General features: G+C 41.6%; 1 protein-coding gene and 1 pseudogene across 3 annotated transcripts in view; both read left to right on the top strand.

Moving 5' to 3' along the window:
• LOC109930145 overlaps positions 1-5196 on the top strand; it is a 62807-nt pseudogene extending 57611 nt beyond the window's left edge.
• Positions 5197-16616: 11420 nt separating this feature from the next.
• The window catches only part of LOC109930144 (procathepsin L-like), a 79918-nt gene continuing 78680 nt past the window's right edge, over positions 16617-17854 (top strand). Inside the window, exons 1-2 of one of the 3 annotated variants that reach the window (XM_048614202.1) lie at positions 16617-16631; positions 16972-17105. In XM_048614202.1, the coding sequence (XP_048470159.1) occupies positions 17077-17105 (29 nt within the window). In that variant the 5' untranslated portion in view covers positions 16617-16631; positions 16972-17076. Of the gene's footprint in view, positions 16632-16804; positions 16877-16971; positions 17106-17854 lie in introns of those variants that run through there. The other 2 variants (XM_048614204.1, XM_048614201.1) reach the window with 2 other exon arrangements.

Below are 17854 nucleotides of genomic sequence, written 5' to 3'. Positions count from 1 at the left end.
AGGAATATCCTGAACTGACAGTCAATAAGTTTGTCAGTTTTTTTTTTATACAAACCCTACAGTGTGGAAACAGGCCATTCGGCCCAACAAGTCCATACCACCCTTCCGAAGAGCATCCTACCCAGATCCATTCCACCACCTAACCTAAACATCCCTGGGCAATTTAGCATAGCCAATCCACCTACCCTGCACATCTTTGGACTGTGGGAGTAAACCGGGGAAAACCCACACAGATACGTGGGGAATGTGCAAACTCCACAGAGACTGTCGCCCAAGGCTGGAATTGAACCCAGGTTCCTGGCGCCATGAGGCAGTCGTGCTAACCACTGAGCCACCGTGCCATCCCAAAGTCATGGACTTTAAAAAGTCATGCAGAGCATTAGAAAAGAGCCAATACCCATTTGCAGTATTTATTTTCTTGATCCACTTGTCACATTTTTACTGACCTAATTCTATAGTGACCTAAGTAGGTGTGGTATTTTTATTTCAAGTTTTCATACCTGGTGTGGCAAATAAATATCTTTAAATTCCTTCACCCCCAGAAATGACTAAATATCTTGAAAGTCATTCATTAGATGATGAGCCTGCTAAATGTTCATACAAACACAGAGAATGCTGGAGAAACTGAGCAGGTGTGGCAGCATCTGTTTTATGACTTTTCAGCACATCTTCTGAAATAGTCAGACTGGACTTGAAACGTTAATTCTTATCTTTTGAACTGCGTGGGTGGGAAGGTAGAGAGTCAAGGGGATGGAATGCTGAGCAAGCATTGTTTGGAGTGTAGGGTAAGCCAGATAGAAGTGGGATGTCATCTGATGAAACTCCTAACACAGAGCTGTCAAGGTGCTGGACCCTTTCCTGACTAATTACTGACAGATCCTAAAAGGATCAGTTGAGTTAATCTCAGTCAATTTAATTCAGCTCCAATTAGGAGATCAGAATGTTCTATTTGATTGTTATCAGTTACACTGCGAGTCCTGTTTCCTGGCTGTAAAGGTTTAGAGCCCTGGAATCTACTGAAATATGATTAAAATTAATTTATTGCACAGATAATATATTTGTACTTTTTGCAGGTATTTACTATGAGCCAAACTGCAAGAACACAACAGTTAATCATGCAATGCTAGTGGTTGGATATGGAATCGATCAAGAAGGGAAATATTGGATTGTCAAAAACATTTGGAAATTAATAAATGTGTATTAATTCTCATTATGTTTAACTTATCTATAATGAAATCATTTAAAAAAAAATATTGTATCTCATTGAGTTTTAGAATCATGCAGCATAGATACAGGCCCTTTGGTCCTCCATACCTATACCAACCAAAATATACCAAACTACGCTGATTCCATTTACCTGCACTTGGTCTATAGCCCACTGTGCCCTGGCATTTTAAGTGCTCATCCAGAAGCTTCTTAAATTTTGCAAGAGTACCTGCCTCCACCTCCTTCTTAGGCAGCATATTCCATATTTCTACCACTCTTCAGGTGATTTTTGTTTTCTCAGATATCCCCTAAACCACTTACTCCTCACCTTAAACTTATGCCCTCTGGTCTTAGAAATGTCTACCATGGAGAAAAGATTCTCACAATCTACCCTGACTGCGACTGTCATAATTTTCTATACCTCAATCAGATCCCCCCTCAGCATCCTCTGCTCCAAGGAAAACAAACCTAGCCTCTCATAACTGAGGCTATTCATCCCAGGCAACATCCTGGTGAATCTCCTCTGCATCTTTTCCAGTGCAATCACATCCTTCGGATAATGCGGTGAGCAGAACTGCACTCAGCATTCCATCTGTGGTCTAACAAATGTTTTACATTGGTTATCTATAGAAAGGAGCCATATCTATACAAGTTTTGGAGTTTAATGTTTTCAGTGTAGGTTAGCATCAGGACTGCACAGTGTGTGTAGATATCTCGCCTCTTCATTTCCCTATTCCATTCCATAATTTATGATTTCCCCACTTGCTGTAAACTACTCATTGAACTTCCTGCACTTATCCAAACCAACCCAAGAAGTAACAATAACTGGCTCACTCAGAGAGAGAAACAGTTTAACATTTTGAGTGCAGTATAACTTCTTTGGAGCTAAAGGGATGAGAAAATCATGTTTTATTTTTGTTGTTGACAAGAGGAGAAAATGAGTTGAACGGATGGTAAGGATGCAAAAACCAGAAGATAAAAGGATTTCTGAAGAAGGGTCTAGGCCCAAAATGTCAGCTTTCCTGCTCCTCTGATGCTGCTTGGCCTGCTGTGTTCATCCAGCTCTACACCTTGTTATCTCAGATTCTCCAACATCTGCAGTTCCTACTATCTCAGATAAAACAACTACTTATGCTGGTAAAGGAGGGATTGAGATACAAAATAGGCGCTAATGTAGGTGTGAATTGAAGGAAATAGATCAGGTGTGTTGAGAGCAAAGACAATGATACACAAACAAGACATGGGGATTTGGGGGGGATGGAGAGGGAAGTGGTACAGAAGAGATGTAATCAACATGGAGGTCAGTGTTCACGTCTGGAAGCTAATGAATTCAATGTTGAGTGGTGATGGCTGTAAGGTGCCTAAGTAGAAAATGAGGTGTTGTTCCTCACTGCAGCAAGCCTGAGATGAAAATATTAGCATGGGAGCAGGATGATGTATTCGAATGGCAAGGAAGATCAAAATACCATGGAAGATCAGATCAGATCAGACACCATGGAAGCGTCCTGTAAAGCAGTCATCCAGTCTGCAGAGATAATAAGAACTGCCGATGCTGGAGTCAGAGATAACACAGTGTGGAGCTGGAGGAGCACAGCAGGCCAGGCAGCATCAGAGGACTCCTCTGATGCTGCCTGGCCTGCGGTGCCCATCCAATCTGCATTTGGTTTAGCCAATGTAGAACAAACAATATTGTGAGCAGCGAACATAGTAGTTTAGATTGAAAGAAGTACAAGTAAATTGCTCCTTCATCAGGAAGGTGTGTTTGGGGCGTTGGGCGTGGAGGAGGTGAAAAGAGAAGTGTTACCCCTTCAATGATTGCATGGGAATGTGCCAGGACAGGGGAGTGTGTGGTGACATAATGTAGAAGGGCTACGAGTGATGGAGACGGAGGGATTGGTCCCAGTGGATTGCTGACAATGAAGGGGAGGGGAAGATGTGTTTGATGATAGCATCTTGCTGGAGGTGGTGGAAAATGGCAGAGGATGATCGTTTGAATGCTGAGACTAGTGGGATGGAAAGTGAGAATAAGGAGAACCCTTTCATTGTTCTGGGAAGGAAGGGAAGAGTAAGGACAGAAGTGCAGGAGATGAATCAGGCATTGCTTAGGACTCAGTCAAGTCCAGTGGAGGAAATCCTTAGTTGACATGTTGGAGGTACCATTTTGCTCGGACCCTCACCACCTGCACCTAAAGTAACGTCTGTGCCACTCATTTCCGTCTCCCAAACTACCCGCCTCTCTCTCATTCCAGGAGGAAAACAATCCACAAAAGGTCAGAATGACTCAAGATGTGTGGTGGTCTACCGGACATTCAGCTCCTCTCTAAAGTTTCCTCTAGGCTATACAACTGTTCCAATGTCCCATTCACGATGATTGGCATTAGCATATTGATTGTGACATTAACTTCTGATTCCAGAGGTTACTGCTGCACATGGATCTCAAAGGCCCATGCAGCCAGAAAGAAAATTCAAGAGAATGCTGTTCCCCCCATCTCTTTATAAGGAGAGGATGCTACTGTGACCATCCCAAGCAGCTGACTGGCCATGTCCAAGCCCCTTAACTGGTATCAGAGGCTGCCCTTGACTTTCTGTGCAGTGACAACCTCATTGACTGAAAGCTGTCGCCTTCCAGACCGAGACTGCTGACAACCATGACAGATCTGCTGGCTATGTGTGTGTGCTAAATGAGACAGCAGTACTCTGAGCCTTGTATCTCTGCCTGAGGAGCAAGATGTAAAAAGGCAAAGCGGGGATATTGTGAGCATCCAGGTAGGCTCAGAGTAAGTGAGCACTAAGAGACCCCTTTTAATATTCTACGTGATGGTTTTTTTGCTATTCATTGAAATGTTATACCAAATCTTGATGTATTTCGATGGGACTTCCTTGCCCTGTTGTTTTAATGACTGAAAACAAGAACATGTGGCTGGATTTCCTGCTCAATAGATCTCCTTTCGATATTCCAGTTGGGAGAAGATGAGGTCTATCTAAATAGAAAGTCAATTGTATTGAATCCAATAGGTTGCCTCTACAAAAGTAGGCTTGGGAAGTCTGATTAAGTGACCTTATACCACACTGGGTTCTCTCTTCATATCCTGATATCAGAAGTGATTACTTTGTAGCAAGTTCTTCCTCCTTGAATTTTCACTCAGCCATTAAAATTCAATCTTATTTTCTGTGGGTTCAGTATCCTATTCCAACTAATTATTTCGCACTGTTTCCTCATCTCCTATAGGCATTAAAACCATAAAGTAGAGTTCACCTGATCATTGCACTCTATTTTAGGGTGTCATAATTTTCTCCATTACAATCTTCATATTGCACTCTGGGTAATATCACCTCAATGAAAAGTCACAATTACTTCATCAGTGATATAGATAATTTGTTTCCTTGCAAGCATGGAATTTGGACAAAGGACAAAAAGAGGAGAGAAAATGATGATTTAGAAAAATAGATGTTATATTATTAATTTTTGCCATCCTATACAATAGCAACTAGGGTATGCAAGCATCTACCTGCTCATACCCTAGGCTGCTTCTCCTGGACATAGCATAGCAACTAGAACCAACCAAGTCCTAGGCAGACATTCTAATGATGCACTAAGTGGGAGTGCTACTCTATGATAATGAGATAACAAGGTGTAGAGCTGGATGAACACAGCAGGCCAAGCAGCATCAGAGGAGCAGGAAAGCTGACGTTTCGGGCCTAGACCCTTCTTCAGAAATGGGCTACTCTATGTCCAGTTTTGCTATTTGATAAAATGAACTTTGTTTTAATAAAGCAATAATTTGATGCTGAAAAGTTCTGTCAGTTAAATATTCTGTTTAAAGGTGTATTTGAGTAGAAAACTAACAGACAGCTCTCTTACATTTTAGTTATGGAACAAAATGGGGCATGCAAGGCTATATCAAAATGGCCAAGGACAAGAACAATCACCGTGCAATCGCCCGAGCCACACTTTACCCTGAGATGGAAATTTCAAAGTGCCAACGCTAAAACTGGATAAAACCCACCAAAAGAATCAATTGCTTCCCTGGTGCTGCTGATTTTCGGTCTAATTTTTACTAATGTCTATCTTGCTGCATCTTTGCATTTATAATGCTGCTTTATTCACTTCCAAAATAATTTGATTACTGATATATATTTTGAAGGGTAATCACAGTTGCAGTGTGAGAAAACACACAATCTAATTTGCATACAAATCTTAATCATGACATAAAAAGCCCAATAATCTGTTTTGGTAGTGTTTATTCAGAAAACAAGATGATGACAAAAACTTGCCAGTCCTTCTCTGAATTGTCATGGGACTTTGTATCTTCACCTAAAAAAGTTTCCTTTAACAATTAATCTGAAAGAGAGCATCTCTAATACTGCAGTACTCTTTTAGTAGCTACAATTATGTGTTAAAGCCTTGAGAATGAAATTTGAATTCCTGACTTTCTGCCTCAGAATGTTACCTATATTACAATATAGATAAGGCACTGACCAATAAGTGTTTTACTGGTAAAGACGGTGAAAATCTGTTTGCAATAAATGAAATGTAATAAATACATGTCATAGATCATAGAATCCCTACAGTGTGGAAACAGGCCCTTCGGCCCAACAAGTTCACACCAACCCTCAGAGCATCCCATCCAAACCTGTCCAATTTATACATCCCTGAACACTACAGGCAATTTAGCATTGCCAATCCACCTACCCTGCACATCTTTGGACTGTGGGACAAAACCAGATCACCTGTGGAAACCCACCAGACACAGGGAGAATGTGCAAACTCCACACAGACAGTTGCCCGAGAGTGGAATTGAACCCGGGTTCCTGGTGCTGTGAGGTAGCAGTGCTAACCACTGAACCACCGTGCCTTCAATAGTAAGATAAAGAGCAATGCCATTGACAATTGTGCACAGTAACAAAGAATGATTACATTGTCTAACATTCAGGTAATGGCCTGAATATGCTATTTGTGCAAAGCTTTCAATATAAAGTGTGACAGCAATCAATCTGTGTGTCTTAGTTTTTTCTTAACATTGGATTGCATTGCAAATTCAACAAATATTTATTCAGCACATCAATCTATGTTGCTTATTCTTCATAAGAGTAGTAGTTCTAGTTCCATCCAAATTGTTCCATATTCCTTTATCCCATTTCCTTCAACCAACTAGCTCACCACTTCTGGAATGTCAACATGCCAAATGCAGAATTTGATGCACTCAACAACTTCATAAACATCACCTTAAAGATTTGCCTGTTCTTATATAGTTGTGCATCTATGTCCATTTTGTTCCCATCTTCATGATCATAAACACCAAATTACCGAATAATCTTCAATATGTCAATATAAACATATCCAATTTTTCAAGTCATTCTTCGCATACTCATTCTTATATACCAGGTAGCACCCTATCTATTATTTCACTATCTTTCCTGAATGTGGAATGCAATGTTACTATATTTATTGGAAGGAATTACCTTTAATGGCTTTAGTTTCATTCCAGCACAAGGTGTTCCCTGGTGTTCCCTGAGGATCTGACCTTGGCTTCCTCCTCTCCACCACCTATTTCTCATCTACTTGAAGTTCAGTGGTGATGATATTGATGATTACTGTTAATTTCTAAGTGTACACTGATAGCAACCAGCTGTACCTCACCAGAACCTTTCTCAATCCCACCACTATCTTTAACTTGTCAGATTTATTGTCCAGTATCCAATACTGGAAGCCAGAGAGTTCCTCCTGCTAAATATTGTGGTGTCCAAAATATTGTGGCTCCCACCATAATCTTAAAATCAGAGCTATGAATTCCTTCCCTCTCCCTGACTACTTTGAAACTAAACAATCCAGCTTCTCAATCCAGGTGTTCTATTTGACTTCAAGCTGAGCTTTTGATGACACATATGTGCTAAACCATGTATTTCTGTTTCCACTGCCTGGCTCACCCAACTTAGTTTATGTTCATCTGATGAAACTATCATCCATGTTTGTGACTTCTAGTTTGCACTGTTCCAACACACTCATGGCTAGCCTGTCACATTGTATTTTCCATATCTTAAATTCATCCAAAACCCAGATGATTTTATTCTTATTTAAACAAAACTCTGTTCACCTATCAGTCCTGTGCTCAATGACTTATACTGGATTTGGTTAATCAGTGTCTTGATTTTTAAAATGCTCACCCTTATTTTCAAATCTCTCTATGACCTTGCCCTTCCCTATCTGTATCCTCCATTCCACAACCCCTCAAATTATCTGTCCTTCTCTAATACAGGGTCTATAATTTAGAAAGACATTTATAGGTACTTCACAGGAATTTTATTGGACAAGAATTGACAGTAACGTGTAGCAGACATTAGGAGATGTGATAAAAGCTTGGTTAAAGTGAATTCTAGAGCTTGAAGCATATTGACTGCTAACAGTGGGGCTCTGTTACGATCCTGAACAGACTACCGAATTTACAATACAATCTATCCAGGGACTTGTAACTTTTTCTTTAAAAGTCGACTTACGAAGAGAATATATCCACAAGGTTTCATGGTTTTGCCCAATAGCAATAAACTTTACTACACAACATTAGAACTGTAACACAGTCTACATCCATATATAAAGGTAAAGTTGCCATAGTGGGCCATAGTGCCAGTGGACCATTGGGCTGCTGTCCCATTACAGAGAAAGATGACTCTTGGTGGTTTAACCTGACGGTCACTATGCCACAGGTAAAGGGAGAGGATGAGAAGGAGAGTCCTTCACGGTAACATCAGCTGGTGCAGGAATTGAATCTACACTGTTGGTGTTACTCTGCATTGCAAACCAGCCATCCGTCCAACTGAGCTCAACTGAACAAAAAAATACTGCTGATGAGCTTTACAGACTTACGCTCAGCTGTACTGAACTGTTAGTGGCACGCAGCTCTCCTGAGCCCCACAGCTCCAAAGACTTTAACCTGATCCCAACATTTACCCACCTATTTGTTCTAGCATGTCTGCCTGAATTCTAACATCGCAAAAATACACAACTGCTTTTAATATCTAACTAAGTGCCCTAAATAGAATCTGCATGGTTCAGTGACCTTCCCAGTAGTACAGCTGATAGTAGCGCTGCCTAACTTGGAGAGTAAATATCTGTCTCTATCATATACTTCCTGACTTGCTCACTGCTCACAACCATTGACTTCTCCTTAGTGTTTTTTGAACTGCTCTGAGGGACCTATTGAAAACCTTGCAACCTCACTCCAATTTCTAAGCAGAATTATGTATCATTAACATATTTTAGAGCAACTAAATGTAACATCTCCTTGGAACTGAATGTGCCCTGAATATTACATTTCCACAGACTGTTGTCATGCGACTAAAGAAGGATTAATCATTTTCTCACCCTTGGAGGAAGGGAAGCTTTGCCATGGTGAAGGATTCTTTACAATGGCGTTGACATTATAGCAAATTTTTATCATACGCCTCTAACACACAGCTTTTACAGACTATATAGATAACAGTCTCGTTTGCATACTTGCATGTATCATATTTACTAAGCTATAAAAACACAACTCAAGCAAGAGCAAGCACAGGTAAAAATAGGCTTAGCAGGATTAGCATAAGCTGATTTTTTTCTCACATCTTTAAGTTCAAGATGTTATTGAAATGTTTTTGTTATTTCAATGTGTTTTTATTCCATCCACATTTAATCCTTGTGCACTTTGAGAGCCTTCTCTTTCCCCTGATTTCATTCTACATGTGCTTTATTTAATTCTTTCCAAGTGATGTCTGTGGCTACCTTATACTGGACGTTGAATTTCATTTACAGCCCTTTTAGTCTCCCATTGAATTCACAAACCATATCCTTCTTATCCTCTGAGGTATTCAATTGTCTTTTGGAAAATGCCAAATTGTCTGGATTCCTGCTGTTGTTTCCTGTGCCAACACTGACAAGAACTCCAATATCATTGACTCTTCCAGTTTACTTTGTGGTGTCCATTGAAAGGCCTTATTTTAGAATTTCACAGCCTCTTGTATAGCTTCTGTCCTGTCCACTACTGATGTAGACACACCAGTACTTCTGCTTGTTCCAGTTCTTTGCTCAACTGAATCACAAAAAAATGTAAAATTGGGAGACTCAGCTACTGGAAAAAAAACGATACTGCTTCTGCATAATTTCCCAATATAAAGTCTTTATTTATAATTGGCAATTTATGAACATCCCAAGCTTTCCCAACATCGCCTTCTAATATTATGTTTTGATTCAATGACATTCTGATGGAAGGTCTGAATTATTTGCTAACAATGAGCTCTAAGCCAAATCAGTGGCTTTCAGGATGACAAGCCTTTTATTCTTTCTTGCACATAAATGTGTGATTTCCCCTTCAGGTATAAATCCCTTATAATTCTTGGCATTCAGATGTACTCCCATTATTAAACATTAGGTTCAATGAGTCTCTTTCAAGTTTCCTTTTCAGATGCAACTTTCCTTGTGGAAATTCTTACCATGTGCATCAGTGCCAGTGGTTTACAGGTACTGTCTTCTCTGAATACCCCTTAAACAATCCTATTCTTCCCACCAGTTTATTGTTCCACATTCAACAGTTTGTTTGAATATACCCTGTCATATGGCAATGGAAACACATTGTTTTCCTAACATCAGTGGGATTCTATAAACCATTGCTTCCCAAATTTCTTCCCACTGCCATCTCAGTTCAAGGCTTAAAAATCAGTTCAACCCTTTGGTAGGAGTTGAGAAAGTACTGGTGGTGGCTGTGAGAATCTGGCCCTTTTAGAGCAGGAGGACAGATGTTATAACTGTCAGAATTCCATGGTGGCTATTTCCACCTTAGAGTGCATGCCATCCAAATTTCAACTTGGGATCTTGACCACCACATTAGAAGCCCTGTTCTACATTATCATTTTAATTGCTAAGAACAACTTCTTGTCTCTGAGCTCAGATTTTTGCCTATTCCTCCAGTTACTAGTGGGAAATTAATGCTGACCTAGCCTCATCCCATAAACAAGTAAAGAAAAGCTACCCTATCGGTTTCCACCAACTTACGGACACTTTGCTGTCTTCTGGTGCTGCTGCCTCTTTGAACTTTCACACTTTCTGCTCATCCAAAAGGACTTTTTCTTTTATAGTAATGCTATTCCTGAATTCTTCCATAATAACAGTTTCCCTCACTTTTTCAAAAGTCTGCTCTAACTTCAATGAATGAAACCAGCAGTCCACCTAATGCTACTCATGCTTTAGTGAATTCATAAATGTCTGATTGTGTTTCTTCTTTACTGACCTAAATCTCAATTGGTAAACTTCAGGAACGAGCTGATAGGTGTTAAGTACCACAGTTTTAATTGTCTCATAATCTGAGGATTATTCTTCTAAAAATCTTGAATAAACAGGCACTGGTTTACAAGGCAGAACACTTTGTCGCGTAAAATTTTCCTCAGGATAAGAGGGTCCAAAATTAGAGGGCATGGGTTTAAGGTGAGAGAGGAAAGATTTAAAAGGGACCAGATGGGCAACTTTTTCACACACAGAGTGGTATGTACGTGGAACAAGCTACCAGAGAAGGTGGTAGAGTTGGTTACAATTACAACATTTAAAAGACATTTGGACAAGTACATGGGTGGGAGAGATTTTAAAGGGATATGGGCCAAACTCAGGCAATGGGACTAATTCAGTTTAGGAAACCTGGTCAGCATGGATGAGTTGGGCTGAAGGGTCTGTTTCCATGCTGTGTCACTCTATGCCTCTATGAAAAGTCCTTTGCCACTTTAACTTGTTAGCAACTTTCTCCAATGAGACAAAATATTTCCCCGTGCCTTTTACTGTAAGTAAAGGGTAGACTGTTGATTAAATCAAACTTCCCAGTAGGGCTTCCCTTCGTCAGAACGACAAGACTTTCAGCCTGTAATGTAAGTTTTTCTTTATCAAGTTCATACTGCCTGTTTCTTTCTCTCTTTGAAGTTCACTTTATTCCCCCTCCTCAAGTTGGCAGCAGGGTAGCAGCACGGTGTACAGTCCTCCCCAGTGCTCATCTGCTCCATCTGCTTTTACTTTTTTTTCTCCGTTTAATCTTACCCATCTTCAGTGGAGAGCATGTTTGTGCAGCGCGGAGGAGATCAGCGCAGAGGAGAGCAAGCTTAGTGTGGTGGAGTTGAGTCATTGTAGAGTGAGGAGGCCCAACATGATGGAGAGTGAGGTTCCCTGGCATCTGTGGCGGTGGCGAGAGCAGGCAGCCCCAGGGTGAGTTCGGCATGGTCTGGAGGCGAGGAGAGTTCTTGATGTGGTCTGAAGGTGAAGCCTGGGGCAGTCTGGAGGCGAGGCGAGGCCCCAGGTGCTCTGGAGGTGAGGCTAGGCATGGTCTGCTTGAAGGACTAGAATGCTGAACTTTTTTTCTTTATTTATTTTTCTAATTTGTTCGTATGATCCTGTACCTAGGTACCTTTGTACCTAAGATGCGCCATAACTGGCGACTTTGTAAACTTTTCACTGCACTCATGTGAGTGTACGTGTGACAACGAACCTAATTCCAATTCTCTCTCCTTCCTTGCCAGCTTCTCTCTTTGGAATTCAAATTCAACATTTGCTTTTCTGTTTTTAATTTCAAGTTTTCTAATTTAATTTTACTTTGATATTTCAGACTACTTTATATGTAACTGAATTGGAACTAACTCAAGCTGTGTCCCACCTGGGTTGGATTCTTCTTATTCCAATCCTAGATGCGGTGCTAAAACCTTATATCCGCTATCTTGGCCCCAACTTTTAACTCCAACTTGAACTTTTCTGCCAAAGCTATCAGACTATCCTTGTTTTGTTTTTTTGCACATTATTCAGGAACAAATCTTCTATCTCCAAGAATCCAAAACAACTGACAAACCCATTTTTGGTTTTCGACATATGCAGTAAAATTCATTATGAAAATCTAATCAGCCTAAGCTCGGATCTGTGGATTTGAAATCCTGGAATTCTGTTACGATCTTGGCCAAGCATTTATCTAGGCACCAGCAACAATTTTTTCTGAATAGGTGAAGTCTGAGATTCAGGGAACTTACTAAGAAAGTAAAACCACAAGACTTTGAACAAATAGCAACAAACTTTATTATATGACATTATAGCAATATGATGATCTATAATGCAAGTTCAATTTATATTCCACCACTCAGTATTAACTAGTGAGAAATATGGATAATAGATTATGATCAACCTCCATCCTGCCCCCCAAAAAAGTGCCCATCAAAGTATAAATATGATCAAGGCAGAAATCTCCAATTTCTTAACAATTTTCAATGTGGTACTGACATTATGAGTAATCAAATCTGATTAAACTTAATGTTATTTCCAGAAGGCAGTAAAAGGACTTCTATTTTTTATTTATATATATGATGCGTGTGCATTATCTTGTTTAAATTCTTTATTGTTAAATAGATGCCTGCAAAATCTTAAAATGGCTGCAACTGAACACAGAAAGAATAAGTTGATTGCCTCCAGAATTTCCTGCAATTACCAGGATACATGTGAACTACTGTAATTACCTTCCGGAATATGTCACTCCTTGCAATTTATGAATATTCCAGCCAAGCCAATGCGAAGCGGCTAGTAAATGGGACATTTACCTCTGTTATAAGGACAGCTCCTTACCATCCATCATCCAATGGTCTGGTGGAAAGAGTGGTCCAAACATTGCAGGCGGGCTTGAAGAAGCAGCCTAAAGCGTCACTTGCTACCAACAGGGTGGTGTGGTGGCTCAGTGGTTCGCACTGCTGCCTCACAGTGCCAGGGACCTGGGTTCGATTCCACTCTTGGGCAACTGTCTGTGTAGAGTTTGCACACTCTACCTGTGTCTGTGTGGGTTTCCTCTGGGTGCTCCGGTTTGCTCCCACAGTCCAAAGATGTGCAGGTTAGGTGGATTGGCCATACTAAATTGCCAGTAGTGTGTAAGTTAGGTAGATTAGACACAGGAAATGCAGGGTTACAGGGAAAGGGTAGGGGGATGGGGACAGGTCTGGGTGGGATGCTCTTTGGAGGGATTGTGTGGACTTGTTGGGGCTGAATGGCCTGTTTCCACACTGTAGGGATTCTATGATTTATGAATAAAGGAGACCATCAAAATCCATTGTTGCTTGACCTTGGTGCAAATGTCTCCACAGTTATCCACTACAAAATACAATGGACTCTGATTAGGGGAATTGATTGATCTTGTTTGTTAAGTGTCTCCAGCCAAAGCCCCAGCCAAACAACTGAAACTGTTAGTTTGTTTGAACCACCTTTTACTTTGACTTCTTTGTCTGGCTGCTTGTAACACCAGATGGGGGCGCCTCATAAGCAGCTCCAGGCTTAGCTAATCACCTGCAACTGATCTCAATATTTCTCAGAAGTCTGCTTTCTGTAAAAAAAAACCTGTATTTTGCCTCTGAAGTGAACTAATTCCCAAGTTACAACTGTCACATCTTCACCAGCAATTCAACAGCATCTGAGCTTCTGTGAAAAGGATTTCTGTGCACAGCTAACTGAAGGAACCTCAATTGAACACTGACTTATTGGAAACTCTAATTCATGTGAACTAATACTGATATCTTTAATTTTAAGTTATTTGTAACTGCTTACATTTCCTTTCTCTATTATTTCTCTCTTGGATGCATTTGTGTATCATGAGCCATTCCCCTGTGTTTTGCATGCAGTAATAAACCCTACTCTCTCTTAACTCTAAAGATTTTGCTCTGGGTCATTTTAAATTGCGCTTCATTAAAAGGGCTTGGGGCAACTCATCATAACCTATCTTTAAAGGGAAAGAAAAAATAAGAGAGAAAATTAAAAACAGTCTGTTATGGATTGAAGAGAAGAACAGTAAAAATAATTCAATTTATTTCTCCCTCTTGTCGGTGACATTCACAGAAGATTATAATTGTTCACGTTTACCAAGCTAACCTTGAAAGTCCCTCTTAAGATCCATTTTGTCTCAATAACTGCATCTGTTTTGGTCACTACTCTCCTTTCCTGGGTCTCCCCTTCCCTGAAGTCTAGGACTGACTCATAGATGCAATTTCACCCTGCCTGCAGACAGTTAATTTTACCAAGCTAGTACTGTCCTTACATTTCTCTGGATTCTAATGTTGCACAGCTGCACAACTCAAAGACTGCTTGCTTTTTGAAAAGGAGTCATTTAAGACTCAAAATGTTAACTCTGTTTCTCTTTCTGCAGATGTATCAGATCTCCTGAGTTTCTCCAACCTTCTCTATATTTGTTTCAGATTTCCAGTGTGTGCAGTATTTTGCTTTTAAATACTGCTTATGGGTGTTTCAAACCCCACTTTCTGCTATTTCCTGAAATGTTAACGGCTAACGGCTTCAGTTCTCCAGCTTTTACAGAGCCTTGGCTCCAGCACATAGCTGCTCACTAATTCCCAGAACATCTGCCTGAGCTGTAACAACAGAGAGGTATCTGTTTCACTTCTCATTGAGCCCCCTACAGGGGGAGCTCATGAAATTCAGATGCATTCCCAACAGTCTATCTAACATGGCATGTATATTTATATTTCCCTCTCGTGTACACTTTGACTTTCTCACAGCCTGGAACCTTTGAATTCCTTGTATGCGATCATTGAACCGTCCTGATGGCCCTATTGAAAACCTTGCAACTAGCCCCACCCCAATTTCTAGGTAGATGTTCGTAGGTAAGTGAGTGGAAGGTAATGAGGGATCAGGAGAGGGTCTGTGAGTGTGAGGGAGTGAGGGGTCAGGACCAGGGCAGTGAGTGGGAGGTGGTCAGTGAGTGGGAGGCAGTGAGCGGTCAGGAGTGGGGCAGCAAGGGGTTGAGTATGGGGCAATGAGTGAGAGACAGTGATAGGTTGGGGCATGGGGCAGTGAGGGGTTGAGTATGGGGCAGTGAGTGAGAGGCAGTGATGGGTTGGGCTATGGGGCAGTGAGGGGTTGAGTATGGGGCAGTGAGTGAGAGGCAGTGATGGGTTGGGCTATGGGGCAGTGAGGGGTTGAGTATGGGGCAATGAGTGAGAAGGAGTAGGGGGCTGGGAGTCAGTGATGTCAGCAGCTGGAACAGCACATGTACCAGCAGATGGAGTGAGTTCCTGTTTCTATTCACTGTCAGGAATTGCAGTGGAAATAAATAGTCTTGGGATTAAGTGGCAATAGCAATTGCTGCTACTAACATTACATTTGTATCTAACTTACTCAGAACTCCCTTGTTGGGAGAACTTATGGTTTCTTTACCAAAAAGACATTAGGGCTTTTACAAGGACTGTCTACAATATAGACGGGGCTATATTTCTGTCACAAGCAGTATAAAACTATCACCTCAGAGGTAAAAGTCCTGAAACATGAAACCATGTAGGGAATAGAGATAACACATTGTGGAGCTGGATGAACACGGCAGGCCAGGCAGCATCGGAGGAGCAGGAAATCTGACGTTTCGGGTCGGGAACCTTCTTCAGAAGCTCCCCTGATGCTGCCTGGCCTGGTGTGTTCCTCCAGCTCCACACTGTGTTATCTCTGACTCCTGCATCTGGAGTTCTTGCTATCTCTGAGTGAGTTAAAGCCATTAGGGAAGCTTTGTGTGCCTTGATCACTGAGTTGGCTGAATGATCTGGAGCTCATGTGTGACCTCAGGACAGAGTTTGGACATTCTTGGGTTAATTCTGTCCTGAGAAAACTCTTTGCTTTTAGTTTGATAGCAAATGTCAGTCTATTTACTTAGAAAATTCTCCCCTCTGTTAATTTTCTATGTTTGCTGCACAATGAGATTTGAACTTTACACATGTTAAAAAATTCATTGAACTTTTAACAACCTCAAGGAGAAATGAGCCAATGGCTTGTACGAATGCCGTGTGCAGCTGTATATTGAATTACAGTCATAGAGTCATACAGTACAGAAAAGGCCCTTCAGCCCATCAAATCTGCACTGACAAAACTACTCCAAATCTACACTAGGCCCAATTTCCAGCACTTGGCCCATAGCCTCGAATGTTATGATATTTCAAATCCTAATCCAAGTACTTTTTAAAGGTTATCAGGCTTCCAACTTCAACCACGCTCCCGTTGCAGTGCATTCCAGATTCCTTCCCCTCTGGGTGATATAAAGTTCTTCCAAATCTCTCTAAACCTCCTGCCTTTCACATTAAAACTGTGCCCCTTGAAACTGACCTTTCAACTAAGGGGAACAGCTGCTTTGTAACCACCCTGTCCATGCCCTCAATCCTATGCCCCTCAATCAGGTCCCCACTCCACCTTCTCTGCTCCAAACTGGACAATATCCTGGTCAATTTCCTCTGCGTCCCAAACAGTGCGATCACTTCCTTCCCATTGTATGGTGAACAGCACACAGTACTCCAGCTTTGACCGAACTAAAGTTCTGTACAGCTCCAACATAACCTCCCTGCTCTTGTAATTTATGTCCCGAATGATAAAGGCAAGCGTCCTGTCCCGCTGACAGACCTTTCAGCAGGTAAGGCTGACCAGATAAATCTCAGTTTTCATTTTCATATCTTTGCAGTCTTCTCTTGGAGAACAGTGACTGGTAGTGGGAGGAAGCACAGATTGTTTTACAATCTTTCGTGTTGCGACATGATGACTTCTTGTGTGGCCGTAACTGCCTCTACACCAGCCTTTTGTGGGGGCGTTAGTTCTGGATAGCGGGAGCGGTTCGAGTCTAACATCTTCAAACTCGGTAGTGGGGAAGTTACCACGAAGGCAAACACTCTTTCGTCTTAAGTTGTGAATGCATTTGTTTACTGCATAAATGTTGGAAAACGTTTTTGGTTAAATATATTTTCCTGTATTTACAGATGCAAGGTCTCTAAGAGCCAAGCGTGTGAGCCCGAACAGAAAAATTTCCTGTACAGCATAAATGACAGCAGAAAGACAGTGGGAGCAGAGTCAGAGCGAGCTGAATGTCAAACATTGAAAAAGAGGTTCAAAAGTGATGTATTTTATATTGATATTTATCAGTGATATTTGTACATAAAAGTGATCACATTATGAGCAAATTGGTAAGTAACAGAACGTTGCAGACCAGGTTTTAAGACTACCTGCATGGGCCCAAGCTACGCCTGCCTCTTTGTAGGTTACGTGGAACAATCCCTCTTCCGTACCTACACCGGCCCTAAACCCCACCTCTTCCTCCGTTACATTGATGACTGTATCGGCGCCGCCTCGTGCTCCCACGAGGAGCTCGAACAGTTCATCCACTTCACCAACACCTTCCACCCCAACCTTAAGTTTACCTGGACCATCTCTAACACCTCTCTCTCCTTCCTGGACCTCTCTGTCTCCATCTCGGGCAACCACCTAGAAACCGATATCAATTTCAAGCCCACCAACTCCCACAGCTACCTAGAATACACCTCCTCCCACCCACCTTCCTGCAAAAATGCCATCCCCTATTCCCAATTCCTTCGTCTCCGCCGCATCTGCTCCCAGGATGAGGCATTCCACTCCCGTACATCTCAGTTGTCCTCGTTTTTCAAGGACCGTAACTTCCCCCCCTCAGTGGTCAAGAACGCCCTCAACCGTGTCTCCCACATTTCCCGCAACTCATCCCTCACACCCCGTCCACGCAATAAGAACCAAAAAAGAATCCCCCTCGTCCTCCCGTACCACCACACCAACCTCCGGATCCAACGCATCATCCTCCGACACTTCCGCCATCTGCAATCCGACCCCACCACC

The sequence above is a fragment of the Rhincodon typus genome, chromosome 29 (assembly GCF_021869965.1).
Source record: "Rhincodon typus isolate 14 chromosome 29, sRhiTyp1.1, whole genome shotgun sequence".
Classification (NCBI taxonomy): Eukaryota; Metazoa; Chordata; class Chondrichthyes; order Orectolobiformes; family Rhincodontidae; genus Rhincodon; species Rhincodon typus.
Note: the sequence above shows the minus strand (reverse complement) of the source record. Positions and strands in the feature narration are given on the sequence as shown.